At 42.1% G+C, this 16,423-nt stretch overlaps 1 protein-coding gene across 2 annotated transcripts; it reads right to left on the bottom strand.

Annotated features, from left to right (window-relative positions):
• Positions 1 to 2,880: 2,880 nt before the first annotated feature.
• Positions 2,881 to 9,626, bottom strand: APOH (apolipoprotein H). 2 transcript variants are annotated; one of them, XM_027890383.1, is made up of 8 exons: positions 9,493 to 9,626; positions 8,247 to 8,423; positions 7,727 to 7,823; positions 6,319 to 6,395; positions 5,559 to 5,747; positions 4,806 to 4,985; positions 4,120 to 4,317; positions 2,881 to 3,262 (listed from the first exon to the last, which is right to left on the bottom strand). In XM_027890383.1, the coding sequence occupies exons 1-8, from the start codon at positions 9,554 to 9,556 to the stop codon at positions 3,192 to 3,194; spliced, it is 1,053 nt and encodes a 350-aa protein (XP_027746184.1). In that variant the 5' UTR covers positions 9,557 to 9,626; the 3' UTR covers positions 2,881 to 3,191. The 2 variants fall into 2 exon arrangements, with proteins under 2 accessions (XP_027746184.1, XP_027746187.1); XM_027890386.1 differs by lacking the exon at positions 8,247 to 8,423 and having other exon boundaries at positions 9,493 to 9,612.
• Between the last annotated feature and the right edge of the window lie 6,797 nt (positions 9,627 to 16,423).

The following is a 16,423-nucleotide window of genomic DNA, read 5'->3' as shown; positions in this document are numbered from 1 at the left end:
GCAGCGCAGAAAAATCAGCGATGGAATATTTCATCCGTGGTTGAATCTCATGGGTAGGTTACAAAGGCGATTTATTAGCTTTAAATTCCAAATTTAAAATACGTGTCGTTTAATATAACATGGAAGATGGGACTGCTTTTCATCTGGTTTAAACGCGCGATAGGTTCTTCAGACTACCAGGTGGCTGAACTTGCCCGACTTTTCCCCTCTGAATCGTCGCTTCAGATAACCAGATTTGTCAGGGGAATTTTGTAATCAATATAAAATCAATTTGTCCACATCATAGGAGACAGAGGAGACTTTTATTAGTTGCTAGAATTTGAGAGGCTGAATGGACTGAAGAAGTGACTCTCTCCAGGCGGGTTTTCCAAGGACAGCACATCAGCATGTTGGTCAGGTGATCCAGGGAGAGGTCTGCGTTTCTGTCCAGATTTGTAAATCTGGTTTTCACCCTTGAAACGGGATGGAATTTCTAAGCCACCCTTTTTTGGTGTTATTCATTGATTTGTTTCTGCACCTTTGCCTTCAGATTTGGGTATGTCCCTGTCATTCTCGTCACAAAGTACTTAGAAAACCTGAATTTGCTGGAATGTGGTGAAAAAGAGACATTTCCTGAAGGAATAGCTCCAGTTTCTGGGTCTGCTTACCAATGCAGAGCAGGGTGGCCAGAGAGGGCTGAATCCTACCTGTAGTGATTTGATAACCGCATAACTTCTGTCCAAAAAAATGAAAGAAAAATAAAAAGATTGAAGAAATTACTGTGGTCTTGTCTCCAGCCAAAGCTGCAGCCTGGACATGAGGAGCACTGATGTGCACTGACCCTCCTGAGGAAATCACTCCGGGTACACTGTTATAGAACACAGACATATGCCAGCCAGAATACAGAACACTCCCAATTTGAATTGTAAAAATATGATCATTTAAGTAAAACACATTCAGTACTCTTTTTTTCACCTCATTTTGCCATGTTCTCTTATCTCTGTAACTGTCTCAGCAGGTTGCCACAAGTAACATGAACACAGCTTAAGGCATCCTTTCAAACATCTCGAAAAAAAAAGGGGGGGGGGGGAAATAAAAAAGAAAAAGGCAGGTTTCACTGCCTCCTACCAGCCTCTGGAACACTTGGAGTTGCAAGACATTATTTTTCAGACCTTCTGAGCAAATCTTTCATGTCTGAAAAGTTGTGATTCACAAACACCTCACTACTTCAAAGAGTTAACAGGTCACAGATTTTTATTTTTTTTTTTCTCTCCCTCTTCTTGCTTCAGGAGACTGGATAATAAATTCAGCATGTGAACATTGGCTCCTAAGGGTGATCCTTTCAAGTGTTCCAGTGAGGGAGCAGGGCCAGCTGACGAGCTCAGTCATTATCCTGGCTGCATGGGAAAGTAGAACTGGGGAAATTTGCTTAGAAAAAAAAAATCTCAGTTTTCCTGAGGCGACTGTTTTCGTGCAAAATATGAGTCATTTCGGGGCCAAGCAGCCTTCTGGTGGCAGGGAATGTTACCTTTATTTCCAGCAGCCTCACGAGGTTTGCCGTGAAACACAAGTTAATATTAAACTGTGTTTGGTGTCTCAGAGACCGTCCTGGACGTCCCGATCCCAGAGGGGGATCCACATGACGTTTTAACTACATTTCAAAACTGTTTGGTTCCTGCCAGCTGCTCCATGGATGTGTTAGAAAAAATTATGGATATCTTGGCCTGTAGCCAAATGTCATTTGAGGATCCCACTTTGACATGTTAGGAACCGAAACACAGCACAGGTTGTACCGATGAAATACCCACTCCAGGTGCCAGCATGAATTTGTCTGTCTCCACATTAGAGAATTAAATTGCTGATGAGTACAAAGTATTAAATACTTAATAATAGCTGCCTCAATCTCTCCTTAAAAGTAGGAAGCATAAGGACAAATTATATCAGTCATGCTATTAAAATATTCATATGCAGCCATCAAAAAAAAAAAAAAGAAAGAAGATAATTAGGGTATGTTCAGAGTTGTTTAATGGCAGCTGTAGCATCTTAAAAGTAGTTTGATCTTAATGTTAAATGGTCCTTTTAAAAGTTCTACAGTAGCTTGCATGCTGTGTGACTTACTTATGCTTTTAATCAGAGAAAAGGCTTTTATACTGCAGAGGGAACTACATATAGGACTCACTACAATTCACTATACGTGCACAACAAGTATTTCTCTATCACTTTCTAGTATGTTGAAATCATAATTACTTTTTTTCTGAATGGAAATACACACATAAGCACAAAACTTGCCGGACTGGATCATACCAGTGAGCTGCCTGTATCATAAATCAAATTAAAAGCACAATTCGCTTCAAAGCTACTTAATGACCAGAACTCAGTGCTGTTGCTCAATGGTGTGCAGTTCTCTTAAAAAAAAAAAAAAAAAAAAAAAAAAAAAAAAAAAAAAAAAAAAAAAAAAAAAAAAAAGAGAGAGAGAGGGAAAAAAAGAGAAGCAGTTACATTGTGTAATATTGAAACAGTGGTAAAAATTAACAGTTGTTTAAAACAACAGTTTCAGGTGAAGTCAGAATCTCAAAAACCAAAATGGTCTTAGTAACTTTTGATTTTTTTTTATATATTAAAAAAATGCTTTATGTGACATTGGCATTTAAATCATGGCTGGATATTTGGCTTCTAAAGTAATTTGGAAATCTCAGTCTTTCTACTTAAGTAAATTCTGGAAGATCTCAGGCTGATGACCCTCTGTCTATCCATAATTAAAGGTCCACTCCCTGTCACAGGGGAGTGTTAATGGACTCAGAACCCAGCTAATTACCCATGATTAAGACCTTTCAGTGTAAATCAGTCCAGAGCTAAAGGATTTGATTGATGATTAGGTAATACCAAATAAGAACACACTAGTGGCTGAAAATCACTTTATTGTAAAGCAACTGATACTGAGGAAGTCATTTACAGTTGCATAATTCGGGAAATATCAAAGAGAAGCAGCATTGCAGGGATTTGGAAGAAGGCAGAGAAAAGAGAACGGAGGTTAATGGCTCAAATAATGTGTCATAGCTTGTGGAAGAGGCTGGTGGGGACTGTGGGAGGGAAGAGGCTGAGACTGCATTCCCAGAGTCTGGAGTTCACCTGGAAGTTCACACTTTTCCTCTCGTACGTGAAATGTTCTGTCTCAGTAAGGCAGAAATTTAGTACTGTATTATTTATTTCATTCATGCTTCATCTTCACATGGTTTCATGTCTGATGGGTCCTTCTTCACAAGAGTTGAAAAAAAGCCACGCTCTGTTGGAAACAAGAATTTGGGTTAAATTCTTGACACAAATCTGAAAACAACGTCTCATGGACCCTGTGGGGTGAGGGGTCACCCTTTGCATCACAGGAAAACATCTTGAAGAAACACACTGATTTTGTTTCTGTTTCAATGAAAGCTAAGCTACATACATGAGAAGCCAAGCCAAACGTGAGGAATGTTTTGGAATGAGACTCTGTTAGTGCATAGTCTGTGCTTTTCCTCCACTTACAAACGAAAATAAAACTTAACAAGGAAAATTCTGTGCAAGGAATGTTGAGAAAACAAATGCAAAACATTCCCTTTCCTAACAAACATTGGTGTTGGCTGTTTATTTCTTCTAAAAGCCTGTGTGCCTGTGAAGCAGTTCCTCCAGCATCAATTCCCCACCACAGCTATCAGCTGCTTTTTGTCACTCTTGGTCCAAAGAGTGTTTCTGATCAGCATAAGGTGGGAATAATTCACCAGAATAGGAGGGAATACATCAGATTCTCAGGGCTGCAGCAGTGCTCAGGCTCTTTAGGCCTAGAGAAGGTGCTGATCCAAAGATTCCTGAAATCCCAGAATACTTTTACATATGACCTTTTCTTTGGGCCAGAGCACCTTTAAATAGCACCTTCTAGAACAGGACAGGAATTAAAGCAGAATTAAAGCTTTGATGTATCCAAAAGAAAACTCTTGCTGCGCATTTTCCTGCTCCAAAACACCCAATAACTCCAGTCCAAGGCAGATGAATTAGCCACTCAAAGAGGGCTTGAAGATGAACTGTGACACTGCCCCCCACTCTAAAGCACTTATTCCAAGAATTCCAAAGACCCAGAAGCTGGCTTGGGATCAGCCTCGCTCCTACCTTTAAAGCAGGCAGGGAGGGTGAAGTTGCCATCCACACACGCCACGTCCACAGTGTAGGCACAGGATTTTTCCTTGTTCTTGCAGAAGAAGGACACAGTTTCCCCGTGCAGGATGCCCTCCTTGAGGTCATTCTGAACCCTCTTCTTCTCACCATTGTATAACACTACAGCTTTCTTAACTGGTATCTTGCATGGTGCTGGAAAAAAATCCAGTTATAAGGAAAATTTAAGGATTTGAGAAGGGGGTAGAGTAGATTCCATCAGACTCCTGTACAAGTGCCATTTTGGAATGAAGAACTACGTGTGCCACATATATAGAGAGAGAACTTCTGCTGGTATTACAATGCTGAAGAAATTAAGACCCCCTAAGCAGAGGGTCAAAAGTTTCCAGTGGAAATCCAACCTCAGGAAAATATCTGATGATATTAAATAGGAAGAGGAGAGGAAACACTCAGACAAAAAGTAGTTGTGTGGCTGATTTTTGAAGTCACTTCAGATACATCATTCATAGATATAATCATACCATTCACACAGTGTTCAGTGTTGGTCTTAGATTATCAGGGCCTTTCAATTATGATTTTGGTTTCGTTTTGAGGGCAGCTGCTGTGCAGAGCAGTAATGAACAGGCAGAGTCTCACAGGAAAATGCAGTTTTCTGTGGTTTCTAACAGGTGATACGTGCATACCTCTACAGATTGGCTTTGTGGACCAGTTTCCAGTCTTTTCACACCGGGAATGCTTGGATCCCTCCATCACATAGGTGGGCTGGCAGCCAAAGCTGACACTCTCATTGTAGTGGTACGTCCTGCGGACAGCAAACTCTATGAATCCATTTTCTATCCCTATTGGAGTGGGGCAGGTGACAACTGTGGGACAAAACCAAAACCAAAACCAGAACTTTATCCATGCCACAGGTCTAAAAAACACATTATATACCTGAAAAAATACATAAAACTTCCCTGGTGGCTCATTTCAGCCCCTTGCACAGGAAAACACAGCTTAGAAAAAAGAACAGCAAAACCACAGCAAATAAATAAACATTGTTTGTTTTAAATAGACACCTGTGGTTATAGCAAAAAAAAACCTACTTAAACATGGCATAGTTTCACTGAAAGTTCTTAGGACTAAGAGTAAGGTTGGTTAATTCTTATACAAATCCAAGTTTAGAATAAAACGCTGGCTGCACGCTGGAGGCCAGGCTCGGATTCCCCACTGGGAACTCCATTTAGCAGGGTTTGTTTACATAACCTTTATACCTGCAGCAAATATTTTGGCAATGCCGTGTTGCGTGAGCAATCCCCTCACATCACTCGAGCCTGACTTGCAGAATGATTCCGCTGCACGTCTGCAGTAGCAGTTGCTGATAAAAACGAAATATTCAGGTTGTTCCTGTAGTTCTGTGTATAAAATTTTAGGGCGTATTTTTAGGTGCTCCTTACCCTTGCACTCTGGAATGCTGCTCCAGTTCCCGTTGGCCATGCAGGTGGCTGTCTCGTTCCCAAAAAGGGCCAGGGGAGGGACACACTCGAACGTGATGGTGTCCAGGAAATTAGAAACGTTCCCAGGCTTGGAGCGGCGGTAAGAAAGGACTCCAAATTCCGGGATGGGGGGAGGTGGACAAGTCACCGCTGGAAAAGCACAGCATTCGTGGAAATTAGAGCTTAAGAGATCAGATTATTCCTGGAGTCAGGGGAGCAACGTGTTTGTAACTAAATGAACCCACAGTGCCCTTCGTGGAGTCAGAGCTGACAAAGCAAATAGCTCAGATTAAAGGTCTCGGGAGCCCAAGAGGGTGGAATTCATGATTTTTGCTGTATTTCTCAGACAATATTATTGCTCTTTCAGTGAAGTCTTTATGCAGGGCAGGTTAGGCAGCAAAACCCTGTATAACAGTGCAAAAAGGCATGACAATATCCTCTTTTTATACACAGGGAGGAGGAATTTGAGTGGATAAACATCTTACCTCCAGCTGTAAATAGCACCCCTGATCCTGGCCTTTTGTACAGACCTTTAAACTGTGTTTCTCTAAAATCCACAGACCTAAAACCAAACATACAGGGTTCTGCTGGATTTTTCCTAACCATTTTTTTGCACTGCACTGTGGAAGAGCTCTGAATAAGAGTAAATGTTATTCTGAGCGATGGAAAAGAATCTTTCTGGAATAAGAATAAGAATATTCTTCAATATTGAAACACATACGTTGACACTGTGGAAAAATTCCAGTCCACCTTCCATCTGACATGCACTTGCTTGATCTTGACCCAACGAGGTTGTAGCTGTTAAAAAAAAAAAAAAAAAAAAAGACCTGGTTATCAGAGAGCTTGAAGAACAGGGACAAAAATAAAGTTGTTCTCTGCAAGAAAAAGTAACATTTCTCATAAACAGACTTAAGAGTCCAGCTCTGAAATCCTTCTCGAGTCCACCTCTTCCTGAATTTTAGATTCAAATATGATAAATTGTTAATTTTCAAGTATTGCAAAGATCCAGGCAGAAGGCTGGATGTAACAAGATGCTTTGCTAATATTGTTTCATATATTAATGTCTATGATTGATTAATACTATGGATATTTGTAAGTGGCAAACATTTATCTGTGATTGCTAATGTAAATGTTGTAGTTTCTTGGGAGGACTTCCTAGCTCATTGTGGCAATTAGGATCAAATATTGCAAAGAACTGAACACTCTTAAGAACTAAAGTTACATTATTGTGTTTTAATGCCAGACACTCACTTCAGTTTCCATCTGCACTAAATGCTTCTCTCCCATCCTCTGCACTTATGTTATTAGCCTTTACTCTGAGTTTTAAAGAAATATTCATCACGTGTCTCTCATTTTAATATCACACAGCTGAAAACCAGTCAATTGTAATTAGCAACATCAAATCAAGTCCCATTGCTGCATTTGGTGTCACAGTTGAATTTATTTATTCCTTATCTTGTTCCTGTTCTGCAGAAGAAGGAGATAGTTGAGACTGTTGACACTTCAGTGAACTCCAGGCTATGTCTCACCTTCCAGGTAAGCACTGTTTAGTCATTAATTACCCAAGGAAAATGAAATACTATCAAATATTTCCCTGCCTTAACCATAACTATTTTTCTTTGAGTGCATCCTCATTTCTAAAGTTAGTGAGTAGCCTTGAGTAAAAGTGCATTTACTCCAGGGACCAAGTTTGGATTAACCTCTTATTTTCATTTACTGAGCTTGGAAAGGCATAGAAACACAATTTCCAGTCTCCAGAGCCAAACAGCACAACAACTTTGATGGAGATTATCCACTCTGCTGTAGGATTGCATCTCATGATGTAATAAGAGGATTTAAAAAGCAGGGGAAAGCAGTCCAGAATAAATCTTCGCATAAAATCTCTGCTGTTTTGATAGTTTCCATATTTGTAAGACTGTGCTTTGGAGTAGCAAAGCTCCAGGATGTTACAGCCAAGACTGAGCAGAGGATCACCAGATAGGCTTTATCTTTAAAATTTTGAAGTGTAGAAGAGTTTTTATGTGCAGTTTTCCAAGTTCTCTGCCTTGCAATATGGCAGTGGGTGATACTAGAATGTAATAATGTGATTTAGGTTGTTTATTTAACAGCATGAGCAAGGGAATGCTTACCCTGGATTACACGAAAAATTTATAGTACTCTGGTACAGCTGGTCCTCAAAATCAATTTTTCCATTCTCCAAGGGTCCAGGAGGGGTACATCTCTTTGCTGCTTGTTAAAGATAAAGAGAAAGGATAATATTATTTCATGAGGCGTGAAATAATGATTTCATTCTGATGGAAACAAGTTGATCCTAAAGGTTTCATCCCGGTGTCTTCCACGTTTCTCTGCTCCCTTGCGCGACATTTCAGAAGTCTGGATGTTCTGTTTCTATCAAAACGTAGTAATTCTGAAGCTTTTTTTGACTGATTTTTTTTTTATCGTTTGATTGTCTGAGAAATACAACTCCAATGCAGTGAGATGATGAAAATGAGCACGTAAGGGAAGAACAACTGGCGATGGAGGTGTATCTGCTTGAACACATGTGATTGCTCACATGGCCTATAAATACCCTTCAATATATATCAATATATTTATATATACACAAATGCTCAGCAGCAGGGGGGGAGCAGGATTTGGGGGGTTACTCACGGAGGCACAGCAGGGTGTTGAAGGCCCACTTGCCGGTCGGCAGGCAGGTGTACTTCCTCTGGCCGTTGTTGGGGATGAACCCCGGCCTGCAGGTGTATTCCACCTCCTCACCCACTTCGTACACCTTTTTGTCCACATTAATGGTGGCAAACAGCACTTCTGGAGGCCTGGGACACACTGGAGGAAAGGAGACACTTGACAAGAAACCGGGGAGAAGCACAGGTTTCTGTGTTATCAGCAGTTATAGGATCTTCCTGTCCTGTACGTGCCTCAGTAAGGCAGCTGATGGCTGCCATAATAATTAGTCATAAAAAAATATGTTCTTCTTCTTCCCCTTAGCAGCTCTATCAATGCCCCCCAGTTTGATTTGGTGTCACTTTTTTAACTAACATTTACTTCTCCTTCAAAATAGGCTTAAGAAGTTGGTCTGCAAAATGAGTCAATTAGGGGAAATGACTTTGGACAGAAGAGGGTAAGAGGGGCTTACAAGCAAAGCAATGCTTTTTTTTTGTAATCAAAATTAGTTTGGTGGGGTCAGCTGCAAATCAGGTGGTTTTTTTTTCTTGTAATTAAATTTCTTTTTCTCTGTTTCCTCCGATTTTTCTGTTCACTGGGGCAAACCCTCTGTTACATCAAACAGCTCTGATTCCAAAACAGCTTTAACATGTTGACAGCGGGAACAAACCCAGAGGGTGAGAACAGGAGGGAGCAGCGAGGGAGGAACAGAGGGTGCAGCCTGTGCTCCTGCAGAGGACGAGGAGAGAGGCTCCTGCTGGGATTGTGGGGAGAGGAACGGGACACAGAGCTTGTGCTGGAGAAATGAATGGCAAACAGAGGGAGGAGGTACATGAAACAGTGCCTGGAGCCCTTGGTGTGGGGGAAAGAGGAGACAAGTGAGGCAGGAGCTGTGCTGGATGGAAGGGAGAGCAAGGTGAGCGGGAGGGATGGAACAGGTTAAATCCAGGCACGTTCAGTGCCCCCCTGGAATGCAAGCAACCCACAACTTCACTCAATGCTTCTTCTGTTTTCCTTCATTTTAGTCTCTTGTATACAGCAACTCACCTCACCATGGGGAGAGACAGAGGAAGGAAAGGGAAAAGAGCAGAAACCGCTTTCAGAGAAAATCCCTGATCAAAACACTTGACTGGAATTATCTAAAGGCTTTCAAATCCTCTTGTTTTCTCCAGCTTCCCCTCATTCTCACTTAGCAGGATGGGGTTGCCCTTAGGAAGTGGAAGACACTTACCTTTTGCTGCCAGAGCCCCGTGGCTCAGAGCCACGATGCCCATGAGCAGTGCCAGGGGGTTCATCGCTGCCAGTCCCCGACGTCCCGAGTGACCCTCGGGCCGGGGTTTCTCCCCTTAAAACCCAAGGCACCCACAAAAGGATGGTTACATATTAACTCTCTGTGTTTATTCCCATCCCAGTAAACAGAAGATAAAAAGGTTCCTTGTGCTGCTGGTAATAGAGGCTGAACCAACCATCACATGGTGGGCTGGTGAATAATGCCGGGATTCACACGGCGGTCTCGGCTCCAAACGGATCCTCTCGGGGTCTTTCTGGGGAGCATCTCCTGTTGGGATTGGTGGTGCTGGAAAAGAACAGTATTGTCTTCTCAGCATCTTGTAAAGGATGAGGATATTTGGAATGTGATGTTGGATTAATTAATGGAACTGTCACCAAGGAGCTCGTGTTTATCACCTGAGTCTCTATATTTCTGTGTACCAAGGACTCCTGAGAGTTGTGACAAAACATTTTTAAGGCAAAGCGATCGGTGTCGGAGTGACATTGACATTGGCAGGTTCCAACTTCATGCCAGTTTACACCAGATGATGATCTGGCCTGCAACTTGAGGCTTCAGGGGCCTGTTTGATCCTATTCCTGTCATCAATAAATATCTTCCAATAACCACATAACCAAAAGCAGCAGAGACAGTGCTCAGTGCCAGCACTGCAGGGAGGGATGAAATTATGCTGATTTGTGACAAGGGGGTCAAACTTAAATCATATTTTTGGGTGGTATTAAACCTTGATTTGGTGCTGCAATTTGGGGTCGTGGAGGCAGAACTCCACAGGTATCAGCTGAGGTTCTGATACTGCAGTTCTCCCAGTTTAGGAGGTTTTTAAGTGTAGGAGCATCTGAAGTGCAACCAAAATAACATTTGTGTAATCATTGTTCCACAGTTTGGTGTTTCTAATCTAAGTATCCTCCTCCCCTGCTGACTCATAGCCTGTGAGGGGGAGTGAGGGACATTTGAAGCTCTAGGAGAAGCTGGGTTATGTCAAGCTCTCACCGCTGGGATCTTTGATAGCTTGTTTATTTATATTTGTTTTATGAAATTTCTCTGTTTGCATTTAAAGCACAAATTTTAGCCACAACATTAAACAAGTGGGAACATGCTATTCTTCTCAGAAAGAAAAGGCTGTGAACGTCCTGCTCAGAATATTTACCAAATACACAGTGCCAAAGGGCAAAGTACCGATGCTAAATCAACAGAAAAAAAATTGACTTCATTTTCTGTATTTACACCTGATTATTCTTCCATTTGTCACATCCTGCTTCTTCCCCTTCTCTTTCACAAGCAGCCTTTCCCTTGAAGACACTCTGCGGTGCTGCAATGAACTTTCTTGCCTCTGCTTTAATCCTTCCTTAGATCTGCCTGCTGCGTGGATTCCATCCCTTCCTGAGTTTAAAAAAAGGACAAAATGGGCACAACTGGGGGACATTTCGGCTCAGTCCATACGAGGTTCCTCCCTGCCCGCAGCAGATGGCGCAACGAGCTCTGCCACAGGAGGGAACTCCCCAGGTTTTCTGTGCTGTAAAAGAGAGGGGGAAAAAGGTTAAATTATCTGCGCGTTATTTTCCCGATGCGTTTCGTGTGTGTGTGACAGAGAACTTTACTGCTCTTAAAATCGAAACTCAAAAAGTGCAGGCAGAACCGAGAAATGAATATTTATGTATTTCACGTGACTGCATGGTAGCTGCAATGTTGTGATTCTTTGTGAAAAGGTGTTTTCTCTGCGTTAAGAAACGTTAGAATGGATGTTGTTACAAATAATCTTGTCTTTCCCAGTAGTTGGAGAAGTCCAGAGGAGCCCCCTCTGCCATGGAACCAGGCTGGGAGAGTGTTCATCTGGAGAAGAGAAGGATCCAGGGAAACCTTGGAGCCTCTTCCAGTAAAGGGGCTCCAAGAGAGCTGGAGAGGGACTTTGGACAAGGGATGGAGGGACAGGACAAGGGGGAATGGCCCTAAGCTGCCAGAGGGCAGGGTTAGATGGGATATTGGGAAGGAATTCTTCCCTGGGGGGCAGGTGGGGAGGCCCTGGCACAGGTTGCACAGAGAAACTCTGGCTGCCCCATCACTGGAAATGTCCAAGGCCGGGTTGGATGGGGCTTGGAGCAACATGGAATAGTGGAAGGTGCCCCTGCCCACAGCAGGAGTTGGAAATGGATGAGCTTTAAGGTCCCTTCCAACCCAAACTGTTGTAAGATTCTGTGATTCTATGAAGACATGACTTCATATTATTGTACAGACTCCCCTTGGCACAGCAGGAGCTCATAAATGCAGAACAGACTGATGGTCTCTGCCCCAAATACTGTTATATTCTAAGGAAAGAAATGGCAGCTGCAAGCAGAGAAAGCAGTGCAGGAACACCCTGAGATGATATCAGCCCTATCATATCCCAGCAGTCTAATTGTTACCTGGGTTTGTGCTCCCACAGCCTAAAGGGGGAATATGCAGGAGGATGTGAACAAAGAGCCTCTGCAAAAGCAGTGCTAAAAAATGAAGGGCAGCAAAGCAGAGATCATGCTTGAAAAGGCAGCAATTAAATGATGGAGACTGGCATTGCTGGCTGAGCAGGGTGGGTACAGTAAGGAATAAGAGAGGGGAAGAGGATAAGCCAGCAAAGGCCTTAAAAGTGAAGGTAAAAAGGAAAAAGAAGAAGGAAAAAATAGTAGAGGGATGCTGAAAGAAAACTGATGATGAAAAGCAGCCTATGCAGTAGCATTCTTTGTTGACACTGGGTCAACTAGGGCTGTCAGGACAATAGGGAAGGATATTATAATCAGGACACAAGATAATAAGAAGGTAGGCAAAGGCTTTCAGACAGGAATTTGTCTCTCCTAGAGAGAAAGTTTGCAAGAACTAGACAGACTGAAAGTCAGTGCAAGGTAACAGCTCCCCAGCTAATGAACCAGACCTTCTGTCCTTCCTGAGACCTCTGTTTCTGTTTCTCTATTTGATGCTGCAGTTTTCCTGATGTTATAGGATATGTCCCTCTGGTCCTGCCATGGAATTCCTGGGGGTCTGTCCTGCCAGACCAGTGACGGGTCTGCAATTCTGACTTTCTCTGTACCAGTTGCATTTAATATTTAATGCGTAGAGAATTTGGATGTATACATTAATTATTAGCAAAATGTTCAGTTGGCCACGAGTCAGGATCCGTTTGCAGTGTATTATTTTCTCAGTGAAGTTATATATGTGTGTGTGTATGTGTAAAATTATTTATTTATTAACTTATATTTTTTTTTATTACCTAGTCTAGTGGGAGGTGTCCTTGCCCAAGGCAAAGGGGTGGAATGAGGTGATCTTTAAGCTCCCTTTTAAGCCAAACCATTCTGTGATGCTGGAAGTAAACACACTGTAACAGGTAATGACCTGACAGAATGTCTCAGTGACATAAAAAGTAAACAGCGTCTATAAAATTCTTAAAATTACTATTTCAACTCAGTAGCACATTTTAGGTGTAACCTGCAGTCCCAGTTACCGCTGATGTTTCCAAATTCTTCTTTTTTAATTATCCTTTTAGTCCTGGACCTTAAATCACTTTAAGCACTCACTGTGAAGTACTGAAATCCCCGCTCCTGTATTAATCTGAGATGTCAGAGGGCCAGCACTAACAAGTTTCCCAGGTGACAGCAGGTCTGTGTTCTCCCACAGAGGCATGAGGGTGTTCCAGTTTCCACATACATTAAACTCACAGTGTACAAAACCAGAGAGCATTTTACAGCTACTTCCTCCTCTCCGCCTTCTCATTTCCTGCACAGAAAACCCGGAGAATCTCTCTCACAGTTCTGCTGTGACCCAAATATTGTGAAACAGTCTGTTCCTCTGATAAATTTATCTAAACGCTGTCTAAAAAAAATCCTGCGTTGCGTTTCTTCACCGGGAATGTTGAATTCCGAAGCCTTGGGGGCAAACTGTGAGAGTTTGAATCTGCAGCGAGCGGATCTGAGAGCGACAACTTTTGAGATGTCAGCACAAAAGCACAGGATGGAGCCAGGGACCTTCTCACCCCATTTTTGTGCCTTGTTCCACCTTTTTGCCTTTTCCCCTCAGGGCTGATGTGGTTACACAACTGCATTCAAGGAAGGAGCCAGGCAGGTGCCATGAGGGAGAGGCCAGAGAGAAGCTCAGGGTCAAGGTGCTCTCCACGCTCGAGCCAAGCTGCTTCTCTTCTCCCATCGAGCTCGAAACCAAGTTTTCAAGATTCTCTTCCTCGTTATTTTCCCACTTTCTATTAAGCCAAATGCCACTTTTTTTTTTTTTTTTTTTTGTGCCAGCAGCATCTGACCTAGTTTTTTTTTTTCTTATTTTTTATATATGTGTGTGCACTGCCTCCAGTTGTCATGTTGTTTACAAGCTGCAGAGGGGTCAGACCTGGTCAGGGTTTGATGCAAGTTCTCCAAGGAAAACTCGCTGCTGCAGGAGTGCACTTTACACTTCCAGTACATCAAACTGCCATTAGCATTTCTCCACTCCACGATCCAGAGGGGCAATCCTTGCCAGGCTTCACCCTCGGATGACTCCATCCGTCCCAATAAAGGATTTCTCCGGGTAAACGAGGACACTCTCAAATCATCTGGGCCTCCCTTGGCGCGTTGCCACAACACTCTGGGAAAGCCCAGATTTATTTACTGCCTTTCTTTGGTCTCCCCAAGTGATGGATAAGAGGATCAGCAGTGGAGGAGCTCTTTGGCACGTTCCTCCACGTTAAAAACTTCATTGAAAAGTGCGTCTGTCTGGGATCGATGCTCTGGCAGAGACTTCCATTTGTATCACCTGATGAATCGACAGCTCCAATCCAGAGAGATCCTCTGATCTCTATTAACCCACAGATATCATCTGTTAAATTCTCCCTGGGCAGAAGTCCAGAGTGTTCTGGATGAATAAATCTACCTTCGTTGTGATTCAGCTCCTGCACGGAGTAATCAAAAAGTGGATATTGATCTCCCCTGTGGTCCAACCCAAAACCTTCCCAAGCCAGCCCAAGTCTTGTCATTGGCTTCGAGTTATTCAACAGGATTTCATTATATGAGATTTGAATCAGTTTATAGACAAGTAACAAAATTACAGGATTAGGATTTCCCCCCTCTGGATCTTTATTAATCAACACAAATATTTGACTATGATTTTTTTCCCTTATATATCTTGTATTCTTGGCAGTTTACTCCAAAAGGGGGGATTCGTGACTGCACTGTTGACTGACAAGTCTGAAAAATCTAAAAACTTTGTCTCAGAGCTGAAAATGTCACGAAATGATGGATCCAGAGGGAAGACCATTGACTGTTACAAGCTGATTTTTAAGAGTGTTCTTGAATATTTAAACGTAAGGGGACGAGTTTAGGGCCAATGTGACAGGAAAGATTAGTTTATCTTGAGCTAGAAATCTTTTCTAGAAATCTCCTGCTGCTGTTGAAGGCTCCCCATCCACCTCTGGGGATGAGGCCGTGTCTGACATCACATTATTCTGTGTCTGGATCATGTTAACAGGCTCAAACTGTACCCCAAAGGATGGTACTTTTATGGTGGTGGACCATTAGAGGGTAGGAAGATATCAATAAACTAATTTCCCTTGGTGGCAACCTCTCATCTCCAGCCATAAATCCAGGGTGAAGCTTTCCCAGGAGGAAGCAGATTTTGAAAGGGTCGATATCAGTAACTGGAATCAGATTTTCTGAAGGGCTCCAATCCTATTTAGACAACTAAATGAAGGCCAGGCTTTTAAAAGTGCTCACTTTATTAAGGGAAATTTTTGGCCTCCTGGTTCCTTTGGAAGATACAGCTCTGCCAGGCTTTCCTTGGAGTTTTGCATTTATTTTGTAATTTTCTGTAAAAAATAACGAAAATAAATATCAGAGGTCGATTTTCCTTCATTCATTGCACATGGAGATTTTTTCATTGCCCGGGAAGGCAGGAAGATGCTGCCAGCATTTTGGCAAGAGAATGAACTAAAACTGCAATCGTTCCAGCATTGCCAGGACTGATATCAGTGACATTCTCATAAATTCAAGTTGGAAAAGAGAAAATGTCCAGATGTTTTGGAGAGAACAGATCATGAGCTCTTCACAAAGTGCAAAATATTTATGATACAGACTGAAACTGCACAGAAAGCACAATGTTTGCTGTTTGTTGATTTTATTACTATTATTATTATTATTATTATTATTATTATTATTATTTCTAGGGAAAAAACCCTTGTTTTTCTCCCTCGTGTCCCCCTGTAATGATGTGGTCAGTAATGAGAGGTCGTTGTTTTTTCCATAGGCATCAGCCTGTAGTCAAGTTGAATAATATTAGTCCACTGTACAAGTTGGCTTAACCACTGCTCCAAACCTTTTTAAATTGAGCTGCCCAGAGCTTGTCTCACAGACATGACACATCTGGAGTAAAATCCACTGGCACTTGCGTTTGGAATGCCCTGGGTTGTTTTTCTTTTTTTCTTAGCAGCATTGTAGGGGAAATATTTGATTTTTTTTTTAAATTATGTTTTCTGGAAGAAAACTATTTTTAAAGTCACTTCTGTTGAACTCTGTAAATAATAAATCATTTTATTTACATCCAAGAGGAATTTTGGGCTATTGAGGTCACCATATCTTGTGAGCCCGAATGGCAGCAGGAGACTGACTTAGCACAACCTAAGGAGATGTTCTCTTGTTATGATATGTATTAGTCTGCTAATCTTTTCAGTCTTTAATCCACAATAGTGTATTAAAAGGCCAAAAATAGTCTCCACTGTTGTTAAAGGACAGTTTCTGATTTTTTTTTGTTGTTGTGGTTTTTTTTAAATGAAAATTCCAGTGGGGAGTTCAATGAATGTTCAGCCTGACAAACAGAATCCTTCCTCATGTTCCGTCTCTCTGGCACAAAGGTTTTCCACACTTCATTTTTCAGT

This window comes from Empidonax traillii, unplaced genomic scaffold, assembly GCF_003031625.1.
Source record: "Empidonax traillii isolate 1590-97213 ecotype Southwest subspecies unplaced genomic scaffold, ASM303162v1 scaffold286:size1162393, whole genome shotgun sequence".
Classification (NCBI taxonomy): domain Eukaryota; kingdom Metazoa; phylum Chordata; class Aves; order Passeriformes; family Tyrannidae; genus Empidonax; species Empidonax traillii.
The sequence above is the reverse complement of the archived record's forward strand: the minus strand, read 5'-3'. Positions and strand labels throughout refer to the sequence as shown.